General features: G+C 36.1%; 1 protein-coding gene across 5 annotated transcripts in view; it reads left to right on the top strand.

Annotated features, from left to right (window-relative positions):
* The window catches only part of rad50 (DNA repair protein rad50), a 664,851-nt gene that overhangs the window by 409,937 nt on the left and 232,394 nt on the right, over window positions 1–22,520 (top strand). For all 5 annotated transcript variants that reach the window (XR_016548684.1, XR_016548685.1, XM_090396855.1 and 2 more), the window contains exon 27: window positions 4,574–4,775. Coding sequence is in view for 3 of the 5 variants with exons in the window: in XM_090396855.1 (XP_090252981.1) it covers window positions 4,574–4,775 (202 nt within the window). In the remaining 2 variants the exon portion in view is untranslated. The remainder of the gene's footprint in view (window positions 1–4,573; window positions 4,776–22,520) is intronic.

The following is a 22,520-nucleotide window of genomic DNA, read 5'->3' as shown; positions in this document are numbered from 1 at the left end:
ATCTATGAAACTTAACTACAGATCCTTGTTATTTTCCCATGACTATGTGTTAAAGTGAAAAGGTGATTCTGACAATTCCTATTTGACCTGAACTCAGTTTGTTCCTTCCCAGGTTTTTTCCTCAGTTTTTCTTTTTCCCTTTTCAAGTATGTTGGTATAAATCTTTCCTGGAACCCTCGGTAGTGAAATCCCTTTAATTCTCATATTCTGTTTTATTTTCATTTATATGGGTGGGTATTATGATAACTACTCCAATCATCAGGAATTTGTTTGTTTGTTTTTTTAGCCAGGCCTTCTGAATTATAGTGTAGCCACTGTAAAACTTCTCTGCTTGTATAGTTGATTTCAAATATCTATTCCAGCTACATTTTCACACTTCAGATTTTTGATAGCTTTTCATGTTTTTTAATTTTAATGGTATATATATATATATATATCAAAACACAGAATTATGAGTAAATAATTATTTATTGACTTATTGCTGATATTTCGCTGGTTATAACCAGCATCTTCAGAGCACAAAAACACAGTTTTTCACTGTACGCAAGACTGCAACAACATGGTGTAACGAAGGGACTAGTTTAACAAAATTGTACAAAGACTAAAGTCCTAATTAGGCACCCTCTATCTAAAAAAAAAAAAAAAAATTGTAGCAACAACACAAAGACTAAAGTCCTAAAAAAAACAGAGAGAGAAAGCAGGTACTAGTTATGTATTAAGATGACTGTCTCCCAAATCTTAGACAAATTTATACAGCCATATTTGTTGAGATTTGAAGTATGTTTTAAGGCTTCTGTTTCTTCTAAGAACAATCTCTCTGACTTGTAAAAGTTTCTGTGCAGCAGTACTTTTGTTTTCTTCCAGTTGATCCTGTGTGCAGGGGTATCCAAAGCATGGTCTGCTAGGCCTGACTTGCCATAGTGTTGGTGCCAGATGTATCTTTTATGTTCACTGATGTGGATGTTCACAGTTCTTCCTGTTTGACTGTCGTAGGCTTGATCACACGAGCAGGGTACTTCGTAGATTCCTGGATGTGATAAAGGAGGGATGTTGTCCTTGGGTGAATGGATGAGAGTTGCTAATTTGACACACAGTCTGAATACAGTGTGTAGTTGATGTTTATTGAGAATTCTAGATATCTTTTCCGATGTGCCTTTAATGTATGGGATGGTGACTGTTTTGTTGTAGTTCTCCATGGTGGATAGTGAGAGGGGTTTCTTAGGAGCATTTAGTATTTTGTTTATCTTATGGGGATTATAACCATTGGCCAAGAAGGTGTGGCGTAAGTGAGCCAGTTCAGCAGCAAGAGCATTGTCATTGGAACAGATTGCTCTCATTCGAGCCTTTCTACACGTTTCAAGCTTTTTCATCATTTCTGTGACTATATTTTCCTTGAATAGTTTCCACTGCTGTTCTTTCACTACCTTTCATTTAACAATTCTGTAAACATTGCTAAATAAAACAAGATTTCTCTCCACACTTTTTCTCCACTCCATTTCCAAGTTTTTTCATAGCCTTCAGGACATTTTGCCACCTTTGTGATATTTATTTTCTATCTTCTTGCAAGTCTTCTCATGGCTTTTGTTTAGCTGCTTTTATACATAACCTAAATTTCTGATATTTTTCTCTCTGTTGTTCTGTCCAGGCATCTACTGACTGACTTTGTCAGAAACTTTGGATTTATCTTTTTTTTTGTTCCACAGATTACTTCTGTACTTTTCAAGTTCCACCCCGATTTTTTTTTTCTCCTTTGCAGATAACTTCACCACATGCCTCAATGGCTGAATCAACATTTTCTTTAAATTTTTCTTCTGAATCTTCAAAGTTTTCAAACTTGTTCACATCATTTTTCATAAATTCTCTTTTTCAAACTCTTTCTTTTATAAATTCTCTTTTACAAATTCTTTCTTTCTTAATTCTTTATTGGATAATGTAATTTCCCTTAATCTACTGTAGATACTGTTCAAAGGCTTAGGACCTACGATATAAGACCACTAGGATTTATGGTCTTCCTGAACTTCGTAAACCTAAATAAATATCCTCTGCAACCAGTTGTTGACTATAAAATTTCAGTTTCTCTCCAATTTCCTTGCTCTCTTTCCTGGCCATTCTTCCATAAAGAATACCTCTGATTTTATGTCAAAAAGTAGCAATATGAAATTTGGATCCTTTGATTTGATGGTCAGTTTTGATATTACTTTGCTCTTCACCAATGTTCCTTTAAATCAAAGTTTGAAACTGTTGGCTTCTAAATTTCCATCAGTTGTTGACCTATTTAAGTTTGTCACAAACTCTAGATATTTTAGCTAAAACAGAAAACTTTATAGACAAATAAAAGATACTGTAATGAACTCTCCAATTTACCCAGCTCTTGCAAACTTTTACTTAGAATATCTTGATTAAAACCTCTGTTTGATCCAGAATCTTCTCTTTGGCATCAATACATTAATGACATTTTCGCCATATGTAATAAATCACATTAGGAATTAGATGTCTTCCTAATGTGGTTTTTAATTTAGTAATTAAAAAATAAATTACTAAATCACTTAATGAATTGACAACATAGATAAGAATATAAATTAAATTACACTTTAATAAATATTTCTGATATTTCGGCAATGTCACATTGCCATCTTCAAAGGAACTTACAAAAAAGGCACGTTCACGTAGGCACCACAACACAGTAACTGAGAATGAAGTGATGAAGCTATTGTTCTCCTAAAAGTCCTGATGGTGCACCCTAGCGGGCTATGTAGGTGTTCTTGGCCATTGGGCTGAAGGTCTGCTGATGTAAGCCTCCCAAATTTGGGGCAGTCTCATACAACCAAATTTGTTGAGGTTCGGAGAGTTTCTTAGGGCTGGGGCCCTCTTTGTACTTCTGGTCTTGCAGACCATGTAGGATATGTTATGCATGCTAACATTGAATTGACAGCCATTATCATTTGTCCACACTTCCAGCCTATTCAGGTTACCTTGTAAATGCTGTATATCAGTAGCATTGCATCTCTGATTGCCCTACCTACCTATCTTTGCATCATCAACAAACAATTGAAGATCTACTGTGAGAGCCTTCTGAGCATCATTAATGTACAGATTAAACAACAGTGGTCCATGGACTGATCCTTGGAGAACACCATTGGCTACCTTAAATCTATCAGATTCACATACCCATTATGCCACTTTCTGATAACCTGTCAGCCACTTACTTATCCAAGCCAATAGTTTATATTCCAATTCCATGTTATCATAGTGTATACATTTCCTTTATCTAACTTAGACATGACCTCTCTTATAGTTTTTTTTCCTCCCTCTTTATAGTTATGAACACATGTATAGTTAATCACACATTTATCTTGGATCCTAATAGAATTATATTTACCTTGCTTTCTCATGGTTGCACATGAAACATTCTCCATATATCTACATTGTTGCTTTTGAATTTCCCAATTCTATTTGTTACACTGATGGTGGTTTAATATACCTAGACTGAAAAAATTTATAATTTAGTACAGTTAATTAAATATCCCCACTGTGTTCATGTTTTTTTTTAATTTACAAACTAAAATATTGTTTTCCTGTTATTAATGCTTTGTAGGACGGTTAGGCTAAGGTTTGCTACTTTGTACTGATAATGAAATTAGCAGTGCTGTTGTTTCATTTTCTTTATAATATATTGAATAGAATGCTATTTTGATAAGATATTTTAAAATTGTGACAAGCATAATTGATCTTTATATAAACCTTTATAGTTTAATATGATTAAAAGCTGGCCTGGTTGACCAAGTGGTTAGCATATCTGCTCTCTAGCCAAAAGGCCTTGGGTTCAAATCCCACAGTGAGCATGGATGTTTGTGATTGTCTGTGGAAATACTAGTGGTGGTGGCAGGCAGTAGATGGCATTGGTGTAGTTGCGGTTAGTTGTAGCTGGTGGATTAAGTGGTGGAGACAGAGTTGTCGAGTAGGTGCCCTTCCTCAATGAGTCCTTGGACTCCTTGGAGGTGTCACATAATAATAATAATAATTAAACTTCAGATGAATATTAGAAAGTAATTTGACACTGATAGTATTCTGGAATTTGTGTGCAGATCTAATCATAAGTGTTATCATTTTAAGAGAATGAGAGAAGAAAGATTGGTATATCTTTTAATGGCAGTAAAAAGATCTAGTGGAAAACCAAGATTGAGGTGCATTGGAGTACATAATGAGGTGCATAAGTGTATCAATGCACAATCTTTTAGTGTCTCTGATGACAGAAATATATATTTTGACATTATACCAGACTAGACAAACAACAGTTAGTTTAAATGAAAATTGCTGATAGGAAGTTAGCATTAAGTAAACTTATGTTGTATTATGTTAATGTCCTGTACACCTACCTCGAGGATACTTATCAGGAAATGATGATCATCTAAATTTGAATAAGCATTCTTAAAATTGTATGTGATCAAATTTTTGTATTTATGTTGTCAGATTTTCTTTGGCAAAATAATAGTTTGCTGCTAACATATATATGTTGCTGAGAATTGAAATTTTTTGGTAACACATTTTGGTTTATATATTTTCTTTTGTTTAGCAATACAGTAAATCAGAAAATAGAAAACATACGAGTATCTATTTTTAATCATAAAGAAAAGGTGCAGAAATTAAGAAAACAAATAAATGACCTGGAATGTGATAATTTAAACATCATGAAGAAAATTCAAGAAAGATCATCCTTGGAAAATGAAAAGGAAACATTATATTTTGAGAACCAAGAAATGGAGAAGAATGCAAAGGTATGAAATATTAGATTGATGGATTAATAGTTGCATAGTTATATATTTTTAATTGTCAACCTTGTCTGTGATTTTAATGCCATTAAAAAAATATGGTTGTAATCAATTGATTTCTTTTTTTCTTATTAAGGTAAATTTATTATCATTTGTAGAGAAATTATATTACCATAAAAACCTTTTTCACAATAAGTTGTTTTACCTTTAATGTGTTAGTACCAGTATTTTCCCCAACTTGATACTGGAGAGAATGAAGCCCATGAATGTTCTTCATTCTCTGCAGTATCAAATTGGGGAAAATAAAGATGTTTGTTAACATTGGACTTGAAGAGGGCATGGATGTTTAATGTCATTTATTTAGGAAACATGTTCCAAGGATGACCTTTCTTGAATTTTCTTCATGATGTTTAAATTATCACATTCCAGGAAAGACTGTTCTCTCCAGTATCAAGTTGCAGAAAATAAAGATAATTGTTATTGAATTTGAAGACAAAAAGTTATACTCCTTAAGAAATAAATAACAGGAAAGACTATTCCAAAAGACAAAAGGAATGAATGAATGAAGAAATAAAAATGTGTTCTTTGAGTTTGGAGTAAAACCCTGAAATGCATGTATAGCTACTGCTTGTGTTTTAATATATTTAGAGGAGAATAGGGGAATTAATAATGCCAATTCTGAAGAAGACCATAGAAATATTTTTAGAAAATGCAAAACAGCAAAAACAAAATGACTATATAAAAAAGAATGGAGTGGATTTGAAAGAGGTTATTAATCAACCTGATTTTTTTAATGTGAATCTCACCTGAAAGGTTGTTAGAAACTCTACTTTGGAGAACAAATAGAACTTTTTTCAAGCCACCTGTGGCTTTCAATAAGCAAGATGGTGGTGGCGGTCCCACACTGAATGATGCACAGCATAATATAAATTTTCTCTAAACCCGAAAAGGGATTAGCGCCAGGAACTAAACAAAGTTATTCCATGTATCCCACCTCCATACTACTGTATTCAGACTCCTCCAGGCACAAACATGGAAGGTAAGTGACAGCTGCATTTTACACCAGTACTTGGTTATGATATTTACTGATACCTTATCAGCTGGTTCAGTACTATGCACTATCCAGTGAATATTTTTGAATGTTAAGGTTCCTACAACGAACCTGGCTAGGTGGGGGGGGGGGGGGGTGGGGGGGGGGGGGGGTGGGGGGGGGGGGGGGTGGGGGGGGGGGGGGGTGGGGGGGGGGGGGGGTGGGGGGGGGGGGGGGTGGGGGGGGGGGGGGGTGGGGGGGGGGGGGGGTGGGGGGGGGGGGGGGTGGGGGGGGGGGGGGGTGGGGGGGGGGGGGGGTGGGGGGGGGGGGGGGTGGGGGGGGGGGGGGGTGGGGGGGGGGGGGGGTGGGGGGGGGGGGGGGTGGGGGGGGGGGGGGGTGGGGGGGGGGGGGGGTGGGGGGGGGGGGGGGTGGGGGGGGGGGGGGGTGGGGGGGGGGGGGGGTGGGGGGGGGGGGGGGTGGGGGGGGGGGGGGGTGGGGGGGGGGGGGGGTGGGGGGGGGGGGGGGTGGGGGGGGGGGGGGGTGGGGGGGGGGGGGGGTGGGGGGGGGGGGGGGTGGGGGGGGGGGGGGGTGGGGGGGGGGGGGGGTGGGGGGGGGGGGGGGTGGGGGGGGGGGGGGGTGGGAATTTTATTATGTCTCTGTTATTTTACATAATTCTTTGTCTTTGATACCTGAAGAAGTTGAATTTTGTTCAACGAAATTAGTAGTATCTCAGCATTAAACTGTATTCTTTTTATTCTCGGTATTATAGTCATTCAAACTAATTTTTTCGTAACATTATCTACTGAGTAAATATGTATGGCGATATATATATATATATATATTTATTTATTTATTTGCATAAAAAAACACATCAATGATCTTTTTAAAGATGACTGCACATCTAATCCACAGTTTTGCATAATATTACACAGCAAACCACTTTCTATTACACAGCAAACCAGAGAATAACTCAAAATCGGAATTCACACTCAGAATAGTTCACTATTATATAACTCCTAGATAATTTCGTTAAGTACTTATTTCATAAAACAACTAAATTTCAATTGCAGTCGTAGCCACCTTTAAGTTTTACCTCCTGCCTTGGTTCTGTTTTTATGAGTGGTGCAATAGGAATAAATTCAGGCAAGTCATTAGATTAACATAAAAGAAAGACATTTAATTATCAAATCAAGTAATTTACAGGTACAATCAAATACTGACATAGAATTACAACTATCTTGAGAATAAGCTTAATTAATTAAATGATGTAACCTCTCTTTTAACATCTTCAACATGAATTTAGATTAGAGCTACTATTATTTGCTAAACATTCACGCAGTAATCAACATTCCTAAAGGTTATTGTAATAACAGATCGAGAGTACTTTATCAACATAAAGTACTCTCATTGTGTATGAATATGTAAAAACATATTCATACACAATCCCTTTTTCCTAGACCATGAGGCTCCCCTTTCTCACTTTGCGTAAACCCTAGAGTTAATGGAACATGAATAACTTAAAGTTCTTTGCGCGAACAATGATAATCCCTTTTAGCACAATTACATAACAGCACAAAAGTTTACTTTACCGGAGACTGTGGAATTACTTGGCCTTCTCTACACTTGTCTCGGTAGTACTTCTGTCTCACTGGCTATGCTCCTATTTGTTGTCATTTAAGAGAAATGACCGGTGGGCTCTGACACGACTCACCTCCTTCGAAGTATATAGCTCTGGCTCGCCGCTATCAGGTCAAGTGGCTCGGCATGACTTGTGGATTTGCGCTGGGCCTTCTGCAGGATCGGGATCAGTGCTTGCTGAAGTAGTGCTTGACCAATGGGCTACCTAGAGACATCACTGCTTGCATCTAGTGCCGCTGTCTCCCCTCGCAGGCTCCGCGGGAAACTTCCACTCGAAATTCCTCCCTACGCACGTGTTTTGTTTCAGGCCTTCACTTCTTAATCCAATTATCTTATTCTCTTCATGACACAAATATTGACACAAAGTTCACATAGTTTTAACTTCTAGAAACTTTACAATGAATAACTATAACATATTGTATAGAGAATATTACTTAAATTACAATTGTTGTTGTTAGTTTACAATCAGTTTCATATTTTCTGATATACAAATATTAGCTCCAGGAATGTTGTTGCTTGTTAAATCTGAATGAAAAATTTATGGATTAAATTTTCTTTCATTCAGAATTTAACAACTGTAATCCTTGCAAAAAAAATACTCCAACATAAAACAAAAAAAAAAAAAAAATTAATTCCTTTCTGCTTCACTAATATTCATGATTTTCACTGCAATATGGGATAATGTGCACTATCAGCTACTTACATTTAATCACAGTTATTTACCTCCTTTATGACCTGCTTTGGTAATGAGGATATATTAGAAAGGGTCCAGGGGAAAAAAAAAAGATTAATTTGATGTAGTATCTGGTTTTGAAATGCAGGATATGAAGACAGATTGAGGGAATGCAATTTGTAGAACCTCATGAATAGGAGAAGGGGATTATGATTGAAACATATAAGTTAAGAGAAAGGTAGGATATATAAGCGAGAGAGGAGGAGGAGGAGAGCAAGAGGTCATCCATGGAAACTATAAAGAGAGTGAGCAAGTGAGTGAGAAGAAAGTTCCTTGCATGGAAAGTTCCCTGGTGTATGCATCGCATCCATGGAAACTATAAGGAGAGTGAGTGAGAAGGAAGTTCCTTGCATGGAAAGTTCCCTGGTGTATGCATCACATCCATCTTTTCTTCTGAAAAAACTGTGTCCTCTCCTGCAGAAGACATTACATCTCCTGTATAAACCCTAGCGCTGTATAAATGCCAAATCTTCCCCACCCTAGAATATTGTTCTCGCATATCAGGTGATGCACCAAAACCATTCACAAAATTGCTTGATGCCATTCAAAAATGGGATATCCAATTAATTGATGACCTCTCACAGATTCACTGCAGTCACTTTCTGAGACATTTTGTTGTTTCAGCCTAATCCCTGTTTTAGAGATATTTTCATAAGTGCTGTTCTTCTAAAGTGACATCACCATTTTTCCACTTTCCAATAAGCCTGTAAGCATACGAACTTACAGCTGCTTACAGTCTACTCCAAATATACTGAACGTTTGCACCTCTATATTTTGAACTGTTATCTGCACTCAGTTTTCCCTAAGGGTTGCAACCTCCAGTTGTTTAAAAAACATTTCAACAAGTTCTTTCTTTCTTCTTAACCACCTATCCATACATGATGATGTGCTATAGGTTTTGCAGCTTACTTGTGTAGAATTGATATTAAAATAAATAAAAAAATATATATATGCAAGTCCTTGATGTTCTACCCTAATACCCTGATAAGTCGTGTTCTACCCTACACATCACAACACTCAAGACAAAAAGAAAAAAAGTTCTACATCCATATGAGATCAGCTATATTACCTTTAACTGGAAAAATGCCCATGCAATGATTCCTCTCATAACAAAAATTGAATTCAGGTCTTTTTCATTTGTAGCCCACCCACAGTACTAATGTATTGTATATTGACAATCTTTTGTGAGTGGACATTACCAGTTTGGTGACATAAGGTCAAAGATTCTGTGTTGATTAATCCATGTTATCTAATCCGTACTGGCAATTATTTATCATTTGACATGTGTTTCCAGATAGCAGTGAAGTTGACTCTTAAATGATTATTTCATTGCTTTAAAAAGAATTGATGTGAATGATATTGGAAGGTAATTTGATGATAAAGATTTGTTGCCCTTCTAAGAAATGTATTCGATATGGGCAGTTTTGCAAGAAATAGATACCAGTAGAATAGAGGAGACTAAAGAGACACCAAAGAAGAGGACTTAACTCTAGAGCATAATCTTTTAAACAAAACATCCTCAAAACCAAGAGGCTCCTTTCCTTCATCATTAAATAATTTGAATAATTAGTTTGATTTATTTTAAATTAAGGTTATCACCAGGTTGGAGTAATAACTTTAAAGTTATTACATTAAAGGAAAAAGAAGTTGAAGAGGAAAGGAAATTAAAAAGTTCAGAATGGCTGTTGGCATTAGGAGAGTGATAGGAGTAGTGAATGAATTTGATAAAGAGGTAAAGAAATTTTTAGTCAGATATCAAAAGAGATTTTAAGAGAAAGAACTTCTTAGTATTAGAGCGAGCATTTGTACAAATACTACCTTTGAAATGAAAAGAGACCATGTAATGCAAAATTGAGATGAGTTGCACAAGACACTAAAATTTGCCTTTGTGGAAAAATAGGTATAGTTTTCTCTAAGAGTTAATTATAATTAAGACTGTAGTAATCAAGGATCTTAGCTCTGATATTACACTTATGTTAAATTATTGCTGTAGTTTGCTGTATTAAAACTATACTAATTTGTTCTCTGATGATGTTATAAATAGAATGGAGCGTTGATGTAATTTTATTTTATTCACCATATTTTTCAATAGATAACGCGTGTGTTATCTATACAAAAAAGTCTAAATTTTTTAAAAATGAACATGCGTGGTATACATTTGAAAGGTATGAGAGGTAAATCAAATGTAATAACAAAACTAAGGTAGAAGTATTACTTAATATTTATTGAACAATACACTATTCAAATCCAAAAAATTCGTCAGACTCAATATTGAAGGAATCAATTGCGTTAAAAATTTCTTCTACGTTAATTATTTCTTCAGCTTCATAATCATTGTCACTGGACACCACTGCATTCCCTTGTGCTTTAATGAAACCATTTCTAACACAGTTTACAGGCCCAACTTTCTATAATCCACGTAACTATATCTTTATATGACGTTCTTTTCATCTGCCCTGTTTTGTTATATTCATGGATGCCATTCATCATCCAGTCTTCCAACTTAGCCCACAAATTGTCTTTGAATGATTTATTTACTGCAAGATCAAGGGGTTGGAGTTTTTTTTGTTAAACCACCTGGAATAATGATCAATTTGGAATACTTACAATTGTTTTAACTTCTGCTGTTGTGTGTGCCCTACACGAATCCAACACTTACAAAGATTTTGGGTTGAAAAATGCCATTATTCTCTTTCGCCAGACATTCTCCAACCAAAATTTCATAACCTCGGAATTTATCCAATCTTTATCATTAGCAGTAACAATAATATCTTTCGGAACAGTCTTTCTTTTAATTTTTAGAGATACCTGTGGCATAGTATAATTATTAAAAAAACACGTAAGACCACAGTAATAACTTTTAATTAATAAAGGTACAGATATTTCATACTAAAACTAATAGTACATCTTCAGTGTCACACAAACAGTTATAGGAATGGAATACAAGTAACGAACATTCGGTGGATCACCTATTAAAATACAATTGTTGCCGCGTGCTAGGAAATGATAGAAAATAATAATTAACCTTTAAGATAATTGGCTTCTCTGATACTTAAAAAGCAACAAACTTCTTTCCAACACACAATGTGGCTTTTGGTTTTGGATTATTTGATTTTTTAAGAAACATGTAAAAGATGCTTTTCTGAAACAAAAACCTGTGGTTTCAGTGTTCTTCAACATAGAAAAACTCTATGCACAGCCTCGAGATATGGCATATTAAAAGACCTGTTTAATCTTGGTTTAAGGAGAGTACTTTCCTGTTTTTTTTTTTAAGAACTTTCTATCCATTAGTGTCTTCCAAATCTGAGTGGGAAGCATGTTATCTAGGCCATATCATCGAGAAGAGGAGATTCCCTCTAGGCTCTGTCTTAATTGTTACCCTCTTCGCTCTTAAATTAAACTTGCTTATTGAACAGCTTCCTCCCACAGTAAGCAATTGCCTTTATGTCGATGACTTCACAATTTACTATCACTCCTGTGACACGAGGTCATCGAAAGACAACTTCAACATGTCTATCAGTCATGTCTGTTCGTGGGTTCGGATTCCTATCCTATCCTAATTTATGCTCATGCATAGACCTACACTTTTTTGCCATGTAGGCATTCGGAACTTAAATCCTACAGAATAGGTTAGTTACTCGTTATTCCTGGAGGTGTCCTGTGTCTGTAGTGTGTTCACAGGGCTGGTTTGTCTGTTCTGGGGGATGAGAAACCAGAGTTTCCAAGTGAAAAAACCCTACCTCTGTATGAAACTGGCTAACTTGCCTTTCATCAAAAAAGACAAGATAAAGATTCCTCACATCACTGACAGGAATCAAATCCAGGTCTTTCTGACCAAAGGGTTTTGTCTATACTGACTGAGCTATGGACGCTCAGATTCAAACTATCTGCAGAAAAAACTGTCTGTGTACACTTCTTCCTCCAACACACTCTCCAACCCTGATGCTGATTTAAGAATGGGACAAACTATTATCCCTGTTGTAGTTCCAGAGGCCAAGTTTTTAGGACTCATCTTTGATAGAAAGCTGACTTTCTTTATACACATTCGTCATCTTTGGGATAAGTGCATAAAAAGCATTTAACATGGATCAGCACCTCATCCTGTACGGAATTGGGTACTGATCGTTGTGTCTTGCTCTGCATTTATCATGCATACACTTGTATGTTCAAAGTTTTATTACGGGTCCCAGGTTTTCAGTTCTACATGGGAGAGCACGCTCTGGTGGTTGAACCTGACCCATCATCAGGGTATCTGATTAGCTACCTGTGCTTTTTGCACATTCTTTCAAACCCATTATGTTGAATCAAATGAATCCCCCCCCCCCATCACTTCAACAAAAATATTTGTCTTTTAATTAGGCCCTAAAAAATAAAGTCCCTTCCAGATCATCCTATATGGACTAGTCTCTTTTTCTCTATGTTGGGAAGTCCTGTATCACACACGTCAGACTACCTGCCGTATGGAAGCTATCGGCATGAGCGTTGACAACATTACCTGCACCAAACAAAACAGCACTCCTCCATGGCATGCTTGCACTCCCGCATGCAATCTCTCACTTTGTCAACTATAAAAGTCTCATACACCATCATCTGTCTACCTTCATTTGTTCATTGTTTACACAGACCACCCCACTCTGATTGAACAAATGAAGGCTGTGCTGCTGTGTTTCCTAACGTTACATTCTCCAACTAGATCCCACTCAATTGCAGTAACTATACAGTAGTGTTGCATGCCACTCAGCTCGCACTTATGCATATCAAAGAAAACTCCTACCAAAAGTGTATAATTTATACAGACTGTTTGAGTTCTTTACAGGTTATCTCCTCTTTGGTGTATAATCCAAATGCAGAGTTTGCTGAGGTGCTTCAACTCTTGTACAAAATAAAGACCCTTAATTTTGTTGTTCAGCTGCATTGGATTCCCAGCCACATTGGAATTAAAGGAAATGACATCGCAGATACAGTTACTAGATCAGCTCTTACTCTGTAAAAGATGCTTTCCTAAAATGAAAACATGTGGTTTTTAGTGTTCTTCAACATGGAAAAAACCCTATCACACAACCTGGAGATAAGGCAAGGATAGCACTGACAAACAAATTTCATGAAATTTAGCACAGGCAGCCTAGTCAACATATGAACAGAAGAGAGGCAGTAGTTCCTGCTAGGCTCCAGATAGGTCACAGTCATCTCACACATTCTTATTTTCCGAGGGCTGATGACCCACTTTTGTGTGAGAAATGTAATACCGGTCTTACCATTAGTGATGTTCTGGAGTACGATGTCACACGAGAGAAAGACAACATTTTTACTTATCTTGCCGAGCTCTATACGTATACTCAGGCAGATGTTATCAGAATTGGATAGATTGCATGACTTTTTTTTAGATTTTTACAAAACATTAATTTATTTAAGACATTTGATTATGGATTTGTTTATATGTAGATACTAAATTTTGTACATATACAGTAAACCCTTGCTGAACGCGGGGTTACGTCATTAATAGATTGCACGCATGGCAAAATCGCGTTTTCCGCAAAGTTAACTTTCTATGAAAAAAAAAATGTGTTAGTATAGTTCAAATTAAGAAAGTATGTATGTATAATTTAAACTAACCTAAATACTGGTGTAATTAAAAGGGAAAAATGAAACAAATGTTAATTGAAAGGATTTTTATTACTGCTTAATAAGTAGGTACATGATACAATTATTTTTTTAAAAAGCTAGTGATTTTTGCTTGGGACAATGACTGATGCAACTCTTTAAAAGTTTCGCATTAAGGAGCACAGAGTTTTTCAATGCCTTTCATAAAGTGTCCTCTTCTTTCTTCATTTGGGTCAATCTCCATTTCAAAATCAGACAGTTCCTGTGCCTTTTTTAACAATTTGTTTAACTTCTTGTAAATTAAAGGCGCTTTATCTTCTTCACTATCACTGCTTTCACTGTCGGCCGGTGTTACAAGATCATCCAGTTCTTCATTCGTCATTTCTTGATCGTCATTCTCGATTAAATCTTTGACTTCTCCTTCTTCCATATCTGAAAATCCTTCGCTGCCAATTGCTTTTTGCAATTTGTATGATTAATTTGTACAATCCAAGCTATTAATATTTTTTTCCATCTTTTCCAATTGCAGAATTCTTCTTGAAACCTGAGCAACCTTTGCCAAAGTATCGCCTGAAGCTTTGACACTAGACCGAATCTTTTCTTCATTCTCGCGTATTGTTCTTATGCTTGATTCATTTATAGCTAGTTCTCTTGCAAGCGATGAAACATCTGTACCATTTTTCAACTTATCTAAAATTTCAATTTTCTGAGATAATGTCAAAACATTGCATCTTTTTGCTGCTTTATCATCTTCATTCTTCCTCTTAGATGTCATACTGAATTTTTGAAATTAAAAGAAATACAAATGCAAAAGGAGAAGAGGATAAACACTGATAAATACATGATTACAGCTCTGCTAACTTGAGTGAAATGATCACAACTTGTCCTGGGTCACTCAGCTAGCAGGCAGCGGCAAGCAGGGTTGCCGGCCGACGCTCTGCACCTTACCGCATATGAATGAAATTCTAGCATTGGACAAATTAAATAGAAACAATTAAGATAACACATATGTGCAATATTGTGTTCTGCAAAGCCGCGTTCAGTAAGGGTTTACTGTATTTTATATTATTGACTAATTTCCTTGCAACTCCTTGTAACTATTTATTTATTCATTTATCTACCTGTGTACTTCTGTAACATGTGTCCTGGTATAGTATGACCTGTTCTGTCCTTTATTAAATTGTGAATGAAGATATTTAAGTTAAGGGATATTACATCCCATATTGTTTCTTAGCCGAATAAGAAACTCAAAGAGTTTCATGCCAAATATAGAAACTATATAAAGTTTGGCGATTCCAAGCGTAAGCAAATACCTGGATATTGCAGCACCTGACCCCTTTGGTAGTGCAAACCGAGGCAACTCATAGTAAGGGTGGAGCAAGCTCCGATCACTATTCTTGAAGCCTTTGGCTCTTCATATAATTAGTGAATGAAGATATTTATAATTAATGATACTTCATTCATAATTAACATGATCTACCATTTTAGGGTATATAATAGACATGAAAAGGCTTTGTATTAAAGTGTCATTTATTTTATTTGCTTTATTCCTTTAATAATAATATAAGAAACTGTGATGTATGTAATTTTAATATATCCAGAAGATTCCTTGTGATATCATTTGATTGGTTGTTGTGAGAAATCATGCAAATTTCTCCTAGCACGTGTTGGAGTATGAACTACTATATACCAAGGGAAATGCAAGTTCGATGTGAGCTAAACTGGTGAGAACCAGTTACTGGCGGGAAAAAGGAACGAGTAGACATGAAAACATAAGTAAAAAAGAGAAACAAGTATGTGTGTGGGGGGGGGGGGGGGTTGTATAGAGACTGAAGGGGGATTTGACATGCCGAAAATGGAATAGAAAGGACCGGGAATCGCTGGGCATTTTAACTTACCTTTTTTGGAGTTGGATTTCTACCAAAACTTCCTAACGCCTAGCAGTGAAAAAGTGCAGGACATAGGATAATACGTATAAGAAAAGGAAGAAATGGTAGATAATTTAAACCAAGTGCAAAAAGGTTATATTCTCCCGAGTCTGTAAATCAATTGCAGAAATAGAAGATTCTTTTAAGTTTGTGTTACTACAAAGTAAAAGTCAGCAAGGACTTTAAAGATGTTGTTCGATCTCCTTATGATGTGATGAAGCTATATCCTGGTAAGATTATCTTTACTATACTTAGTGAGAAGTAACGAAAATTAATTCTACCAAAAGTAATTTATTCCTGGTTGCTGTATTCAGCGAGTCAAGATTGAATGTGCGATGTGCTAAGACTTTTCCCTCTTCATGTGACAAATGGTATATTATTGAATTAAGTGTTCATTGACTGAACGAGAATATTGAGAAGCCTATTTGTTGTAATTTAGGAATCTCGAACTTACAAGAACTAATTTTGATTGACTGAGCTTAGAGAATTACAAATGAATGTCTGATGGTTCATGAGTTGTATTCTTTCTGAATATCTTGAACTGATTTGATATTTAAAATGTTTTGAGATGTAACCTTGGTCAGAGTAAAGTTGTGATAGAAGTTCTTTGTAACAAGAAGAATAAGAACTGTTAATATAGTCTTTAATGATAAATTTTAAGCTCAGCTGAGTAGTGTACTAGTATCTTAATGAGAGTTTTATATTCATTTAATTGTAATGTCCCTGTTGGAAGATTGTGTTATGATGTAATTATATGTGACACTGCATTAAATGGTTTTTTTTTTTTTATCTACGATCAATCTAGAGTTTGCCTGATTTTTTTTCACTGAACCGCTCATTAAATATTTCGAACCAAAAGCGGGAGCTTTGCTTAATAGTGAGAACCTCAGCCTAAAATCAGCTTTATAATAACCTGGTACAGTTGAAGGTTGATTTATCAAAGTTGCTCATTCAATTCAGAACATAGAGTGGCGCAGTATAATACAAATTTTCTTTATGTTCGGATGATATATCAGCCTACAACTAGTTAAATACTAACGAGAAAGAACTATAAGACGATAAAACTTGATTGAGCAGAAGCTACGATCCAACACTTGCACCATAAAATCCCAAATCAATCACTCTGATTAATTTTATAGTACTTACTCTTTCCTCCATATCTACTCCTTTTCAATTCTCTCCAGATTTTCTTTCCCCACCTTCCTGATATTTACCTTCTATATTCTTACCGAAGTCTTTCCATGACTTTTGTTTAGCTAGTTTTACACAAAGCTTAGCTCTTTTACATTTTGCTCTTTATTCTTTTATGACATCTGTCAACTTATTAGGACCTTTCAGTATGCTTTCTTCTTTTCCAAGAATTCTTGTGTCCGCCATAGCATTCTTATTTTTCTATCTTTGCAGACAATTTCATCACATGCCTCTCTAGCTGAATCAATCAGTGTTTTCTTCAGAGTTTGAATCCAAGGTTTCATTCTTTTTTCAATAATGTTTGTATAAAGCTGTTCAACTTTAATTTTTTTTAACTTCTTTACATAATATTCTTTTCAATATGTTATTCATTTTCATCCTATTTAAAATGATAGTGTCACTTCCAATTTTAAATCCTCTGTTCACTGTTGTATCCTGAACTAGCATCAGTATATCATTATCAACAATAACATAGTCAATCAGACTTTCTTATTTCTTGTATTCTCCACACGAACTTTATGCTGGAACATGGTGTTAGTAATGACTAGTCTATATCCTGTGCAGAAATCCAGCAGATATTTACCATTATTATTAGCCTTGCCCTTTTCTCAAAATTTTCCCATAATATTTCTATTGTTATGTCTTTGGTCTTTGGCATCTTATCTTTTATTGTCTTATCTTAATTATTATTAGTTAATTCGTTTGCCGACAAATTTATATTAATTAATGACTGCGCCAGTCGGCAACAGAATCCTGATATGCTATCCAAGATTACTCAGAAAGAAAATGCAGGGATCATGAAGTATGCAGTCGTGGTCCCATTTCTTATGTTACTAATGGATTCCCCTTTTATACACGGTTCGTAATTTTCCAAGCGGTAATTCAATCCACAGAAAGCATGACAAACTCATTTGATTTACACATAAAGAAATACGTTTATTTTAGCACAAAACATAAAGATACATGTTAGTTAAACCTTTAATTAAAGAGTCTGGGTTCCATCCCTTTTCTTAACTTAACACATCCAAAATTTCTACACTGTAATCCTTTGTACTATCACAAAATCCTTCACTTCTATATATATAACTATCCTCAGACTCTGACAACATATACTAAATTACCCATTTACTATTACACATGCAAATTACATATATATACAAGTCAATTCTATAACTCTAACATAGATTTTTTTTTTTGGAGCAATGCTCTTTCTTATATTTTAGACTTAATCCTCCCCCAAAATTTTAGTTAGCATTCAATTACATTTTAACAGTATAACATTATTGTCCTTTAGACACAAACAGTTCGTAGCCTCGGTCTCCTACTCGGCTCAAGCCTAAGATGCCTTTTCTTAGATACAGACAAAATGTCCAAAGTGCAGACAGTTCTTGTAACACTTCACAGTAATGGGCTGTGTTCTTAAAGATCAGTTCTCCTTACTCCACGGTTACTCCAATATTAATATGAAAAGATTTCTGCTTACCGTTCTTGCTTTATCTGGATATTCGGATCTCCTTACTGTACTTTCTTTAATGGCGGCTTCACCATTCCTTTGTTCCACACGAAACGAAACACTCTTACGCTGATTTATACACTGACGTTAAATCATCAGTGGCCCTTTCTTCTTGGGAATCTGGACACATTATAGCTGCAGCTTTGTTCCACGTAGCACACATAGCAAGGGAAGACTCTTGCTACGCATGGCGGCAAGCTATTCACAACTATGCAGCCTTCCGCACAGGAAACCAGGTACCGACGAAACAAGAAGAAAAAGAGGGCGATTCAAATCCCCGCCGAATCCTATATACTACAAAACAGCGCCCTCACTTGGTGGTGTCGTCATATGTACGGCAGCTGCCGATTGGATACTGTGGCCACGAACTATCTTTGACATGGCCTAAAACTATTATTAGCTTGTACACATTTATACATGATTTTTTATCTCAATAGATATAACAAACCTTCTCTATTTAGTTTATGGGCTACTTTAACATTGATTGGAATTTAAAAATCTGAATACACACATATTCTTGGGTTATCAATGAGCACATTTTCTGTTTGGAGGCATAAGTATGTCCTTATCCACTCTTTCTGAGGTAACCCTATGTTGGGTCGGAAAAAAGGATGGCTCATCACATTTTCTCGACACAACACTATATGTCTAGTGAGATTCACTTCCTGCTCTGCTGGTTTAGATCTCCTGAAGGACCACTTTTTTTTTTTATCATTTTCATTATGTCAGCTGCCTCCTCTAATGACTCAGAAAATTCCTCCACTTCTTTTTTTAGGAGAACTTCCTGTGGGACCCATATGCACAAATAAGTTTCATTGTTCATTTCTCCATTTTGAAGTTTGCCCACATAACTCTTCTTGAAACTACCTTCCAATCAAGTTTATCTTCATGTTTGGTGTTGAATGCGCTGTTGCTACTCCTTCCTTTCCTTGATCATTATTGCCTGAATACAACATCCTATACTTATTATTTAGTAAGATCTCAGCTATTTTTTCAGCAATTCCAATTATGTCCACGTGGCACTTCTCCAGTTTTTCTGCAAGCTCAATTTCCTTTCCATTAATTATCATCATCAGCCATTTTCTGTCCACTGCTGGACAAAGCCCTTTCCCTCAAAGTCTCCCATTTCAGTTCCTGCTTTCTCTTTAATCTCCTCCTCCAACCATCTCTTTGGTCATCCTGTAGCTCTCTTTCCATCTCTGGGGCACCATTCTGATATTAGCTTTTTTTTTTGAGTGTTACTTCTTGCAATATGACCTGCCCATTGCCATTTGGATCTTTTAATGGCTGTTGTAATCTCTCACACTAGTCTGAGTTCTGATCCAAGTATTGCGCTTTATATCTAAAACAGTTATACCCAGTAATGATCTTTCCGTTAATACTCTTTATATATTAATGGTTACTGTCTTCAGTTCTGCTGACACTAGTTTGTTGTCGTCTCAATGTTCAGCTTGAGTTTGTTCCAGTAGCTGACTTTTCTCTGCTCGCCCTGGTTCTCTGATGAAAACAATGGAGGCCTTGTTAAACCAGATAATACCCCAGCTGGTATGAAATCTCAACATGTTCTACTATAATATGTATTTCTGGTATAAGCCAAGAGAGGTCAGCTGTGTCTAAAATTGCCAGCCCATCCTCATTCATTCAGTACACAGTGGATACCTACTAACAGTGAGGACCAAGCATTGGGTCAGAAGCCCCAGTCAGTTCTCCACATTTCTTAAAGGTGATGTCGAGGTCTTCCAGTTATTTGGCTTTGATCTTTTAATCAACCTTCTATATATAAACAAAGAAATTTAGGGTTAATTCATGATGCAAAAATTACTGAAAAACATTATACTGCATTTGGGAAGAAATGGTGAAAAAGTAAATGTGTTTTTGCTCCAGAGTTAAAACATGGTGTTTGTTACTTCAATTTGGAAAAATGTTAAGTTGCAAAAACCCATGTTTGAACTCCAGAACAAACATGGGTTTTTGCTACTTTATGTTTCTTCTAACATAGAGCAGAGAATTTCATGCTGCATGTCCCATCTTCTTTTTCTTATTATTATCAGACCTCCATGGAGTCACACTTGTCAAGTCTTTCTCTGTCTTACACACAGCTCATCATACCATGCCTTAAATGTTCTTACATTCTTCTGCACTCACCACACTTTCAGGCAATGCATTCCAATCTTTCACAACTCTCCATGCAAAAACCTGCTTCTGACGTCCTTAATTCCACCCTCCTTACATAGCTTACAGGGATGATCTTTAGTTGTTTGCCTATCTCCCACCATTCCATGAAAACCTCTGACATACTAATCTGATAAAAAACCCTTAATAACTTGTGTCTCTATCATAACTCTCCCTTCCTCCTCCTGTACACAAGACTCTTCAAATTGCATTTTCTCAACATTTCTTCATACTCAACATTTCAGAGACCAGAAACCAGAAAAGTGTCTCTGGACCCTTTCCGATACCTCTTCATTGAAAACTAGGTGACCAAATCTATGCAAACAGCAGTCCATATAACACCATATATGGCCTTTAACAAATCCCCTTACTTCTACCTAGAATTCATTATTCTATCCTCACAATTTTATCCCCCCCCCCCATCTCCTTTAATATATCTCCATCAATTGTATATCTACATCCCATCCTTGTTTAACAAATTTTAAAACATTATACTTTGCAACATTGAACTAGCCACCCCCCCACTCTGAAAGTACATCCATCCATCCATTCATTCATTCATTCTATTAAAGTCCTCTTGTTATAAGACCACTGCATCTGCGTTACTCCTCATAGGTCTTCCCAACTTTGCATCAAGCAAAGCAACTGAATATCCCCATTCAAACCTTCCCCAATATCATTAACATACAATTTAAATATTCTTGTTGAGAGGCTTATACGCTTGTTAAACATGATAACTAATAATTAAGGAATTGACAGCGTACACTAGAAATATAAATTAAATAAACTTTAATATATACTTTCCGATATTTCGGCACACGTCGAAAGTATATATTAAAGGTATGTATATAATTCCGATATATATCGGAAAGTATATATTAAAGTTTATTTAATTTATATTTCTAGTGTGCGCTGTCAATTCCTTAATTATTAGTTACAATTTAAATAGTAATAGCCCTAAAACAGACCCTTCAGGCATACCACTAGTTACTTTTCTCTTCCGGGATATTGCTCCTAATACGCCACTTGCTAATACATGTCAGAGAGCCAATATCCAATCCAATGTACTAATCTAATATCCAACCCCCATCCATTTTAGTTTAACTATCAACTTATCATGTGGCAATCTATCAAAAGCCTTTGTAAAATCTAAGTATACTAATGTATCCATCTCCTTTGTCCAGTGCATTGGTCAATTGGCTTCATTAGACTGCTGTACTGCACTTTTGCTATCCTTCCAAGTGAGTCACCTTCCTTGCTTGTTCTTTATACTCTTCATGCAGCTGATTATTACCACTTATGACATCTCCATAATACTTTCTTCTTCTTTATTGCATGCTCAATCTCTTTCACTACCTTATTTAACCTTCTGACCTTTTGAATACATTTAGACATTGCTCTTGAATAACACCAAACTAGCATTCGTCTCATTTCTGCCCGACTCCTCATTCTGTAATATAGTTGCAACTTATCTACTGAGTTTTTCATAATCACCAGTTTTGTAGTTCCATGTGTGTCCTTTCCTCACAGAAATCTTCATTTAGCTTGCAACCATCCAAGTAATCACTTCATGTTCACTCTCACCACCTGAGGTGAGATTTGACACTTCATTTATAATGTTATCCTCTGATGATATGATCATGTCCAAAATCCACGATCCTTACATGTCCTCTGTTACATTCTGCTGAAGGTAGCTGTCCTTTAAAAACTTGAGAAATTAATTTTCTTTGTTTTTGGATGCCATCTCATCATTCCAATCTACATTACCATAATTAAAATCACCTATAATGATCACACTTTTTCTATTTGCTTGACTAATATGCTTATGCATTTGCTACTGTCCTCAAAATTACCATATCTATAGCAACATCCAACTAAATATATCATTCTGTCTACCTCACATTATGCAATCTGTCTCAAAACTATTGGCACTGCTTTCCCCTTG

This window comes from Typopeltis vanoorti, chromosome 8 (assembly GCF_054136105.1).
Source record: "Typopeltis vanoorti isolate ZY-2024b chromosome 8, IOZ_Tvanoo_1.0, whole genome shotgun sequence".
In the NCBI taxonomy this organism is placed as follows: domain Eukaryota; kingdom Metazoa; phylum Arthropoda; class Arachnida; order Uropygi; family Thelyphonidae; genus Typopeltis; species Typopeltis vanoorti.
The sequence above is the reverse complement of the archived record's forward strand: the minus strand, read 5'-3'. Positions and strand labels throughout refer to the sequence as shown.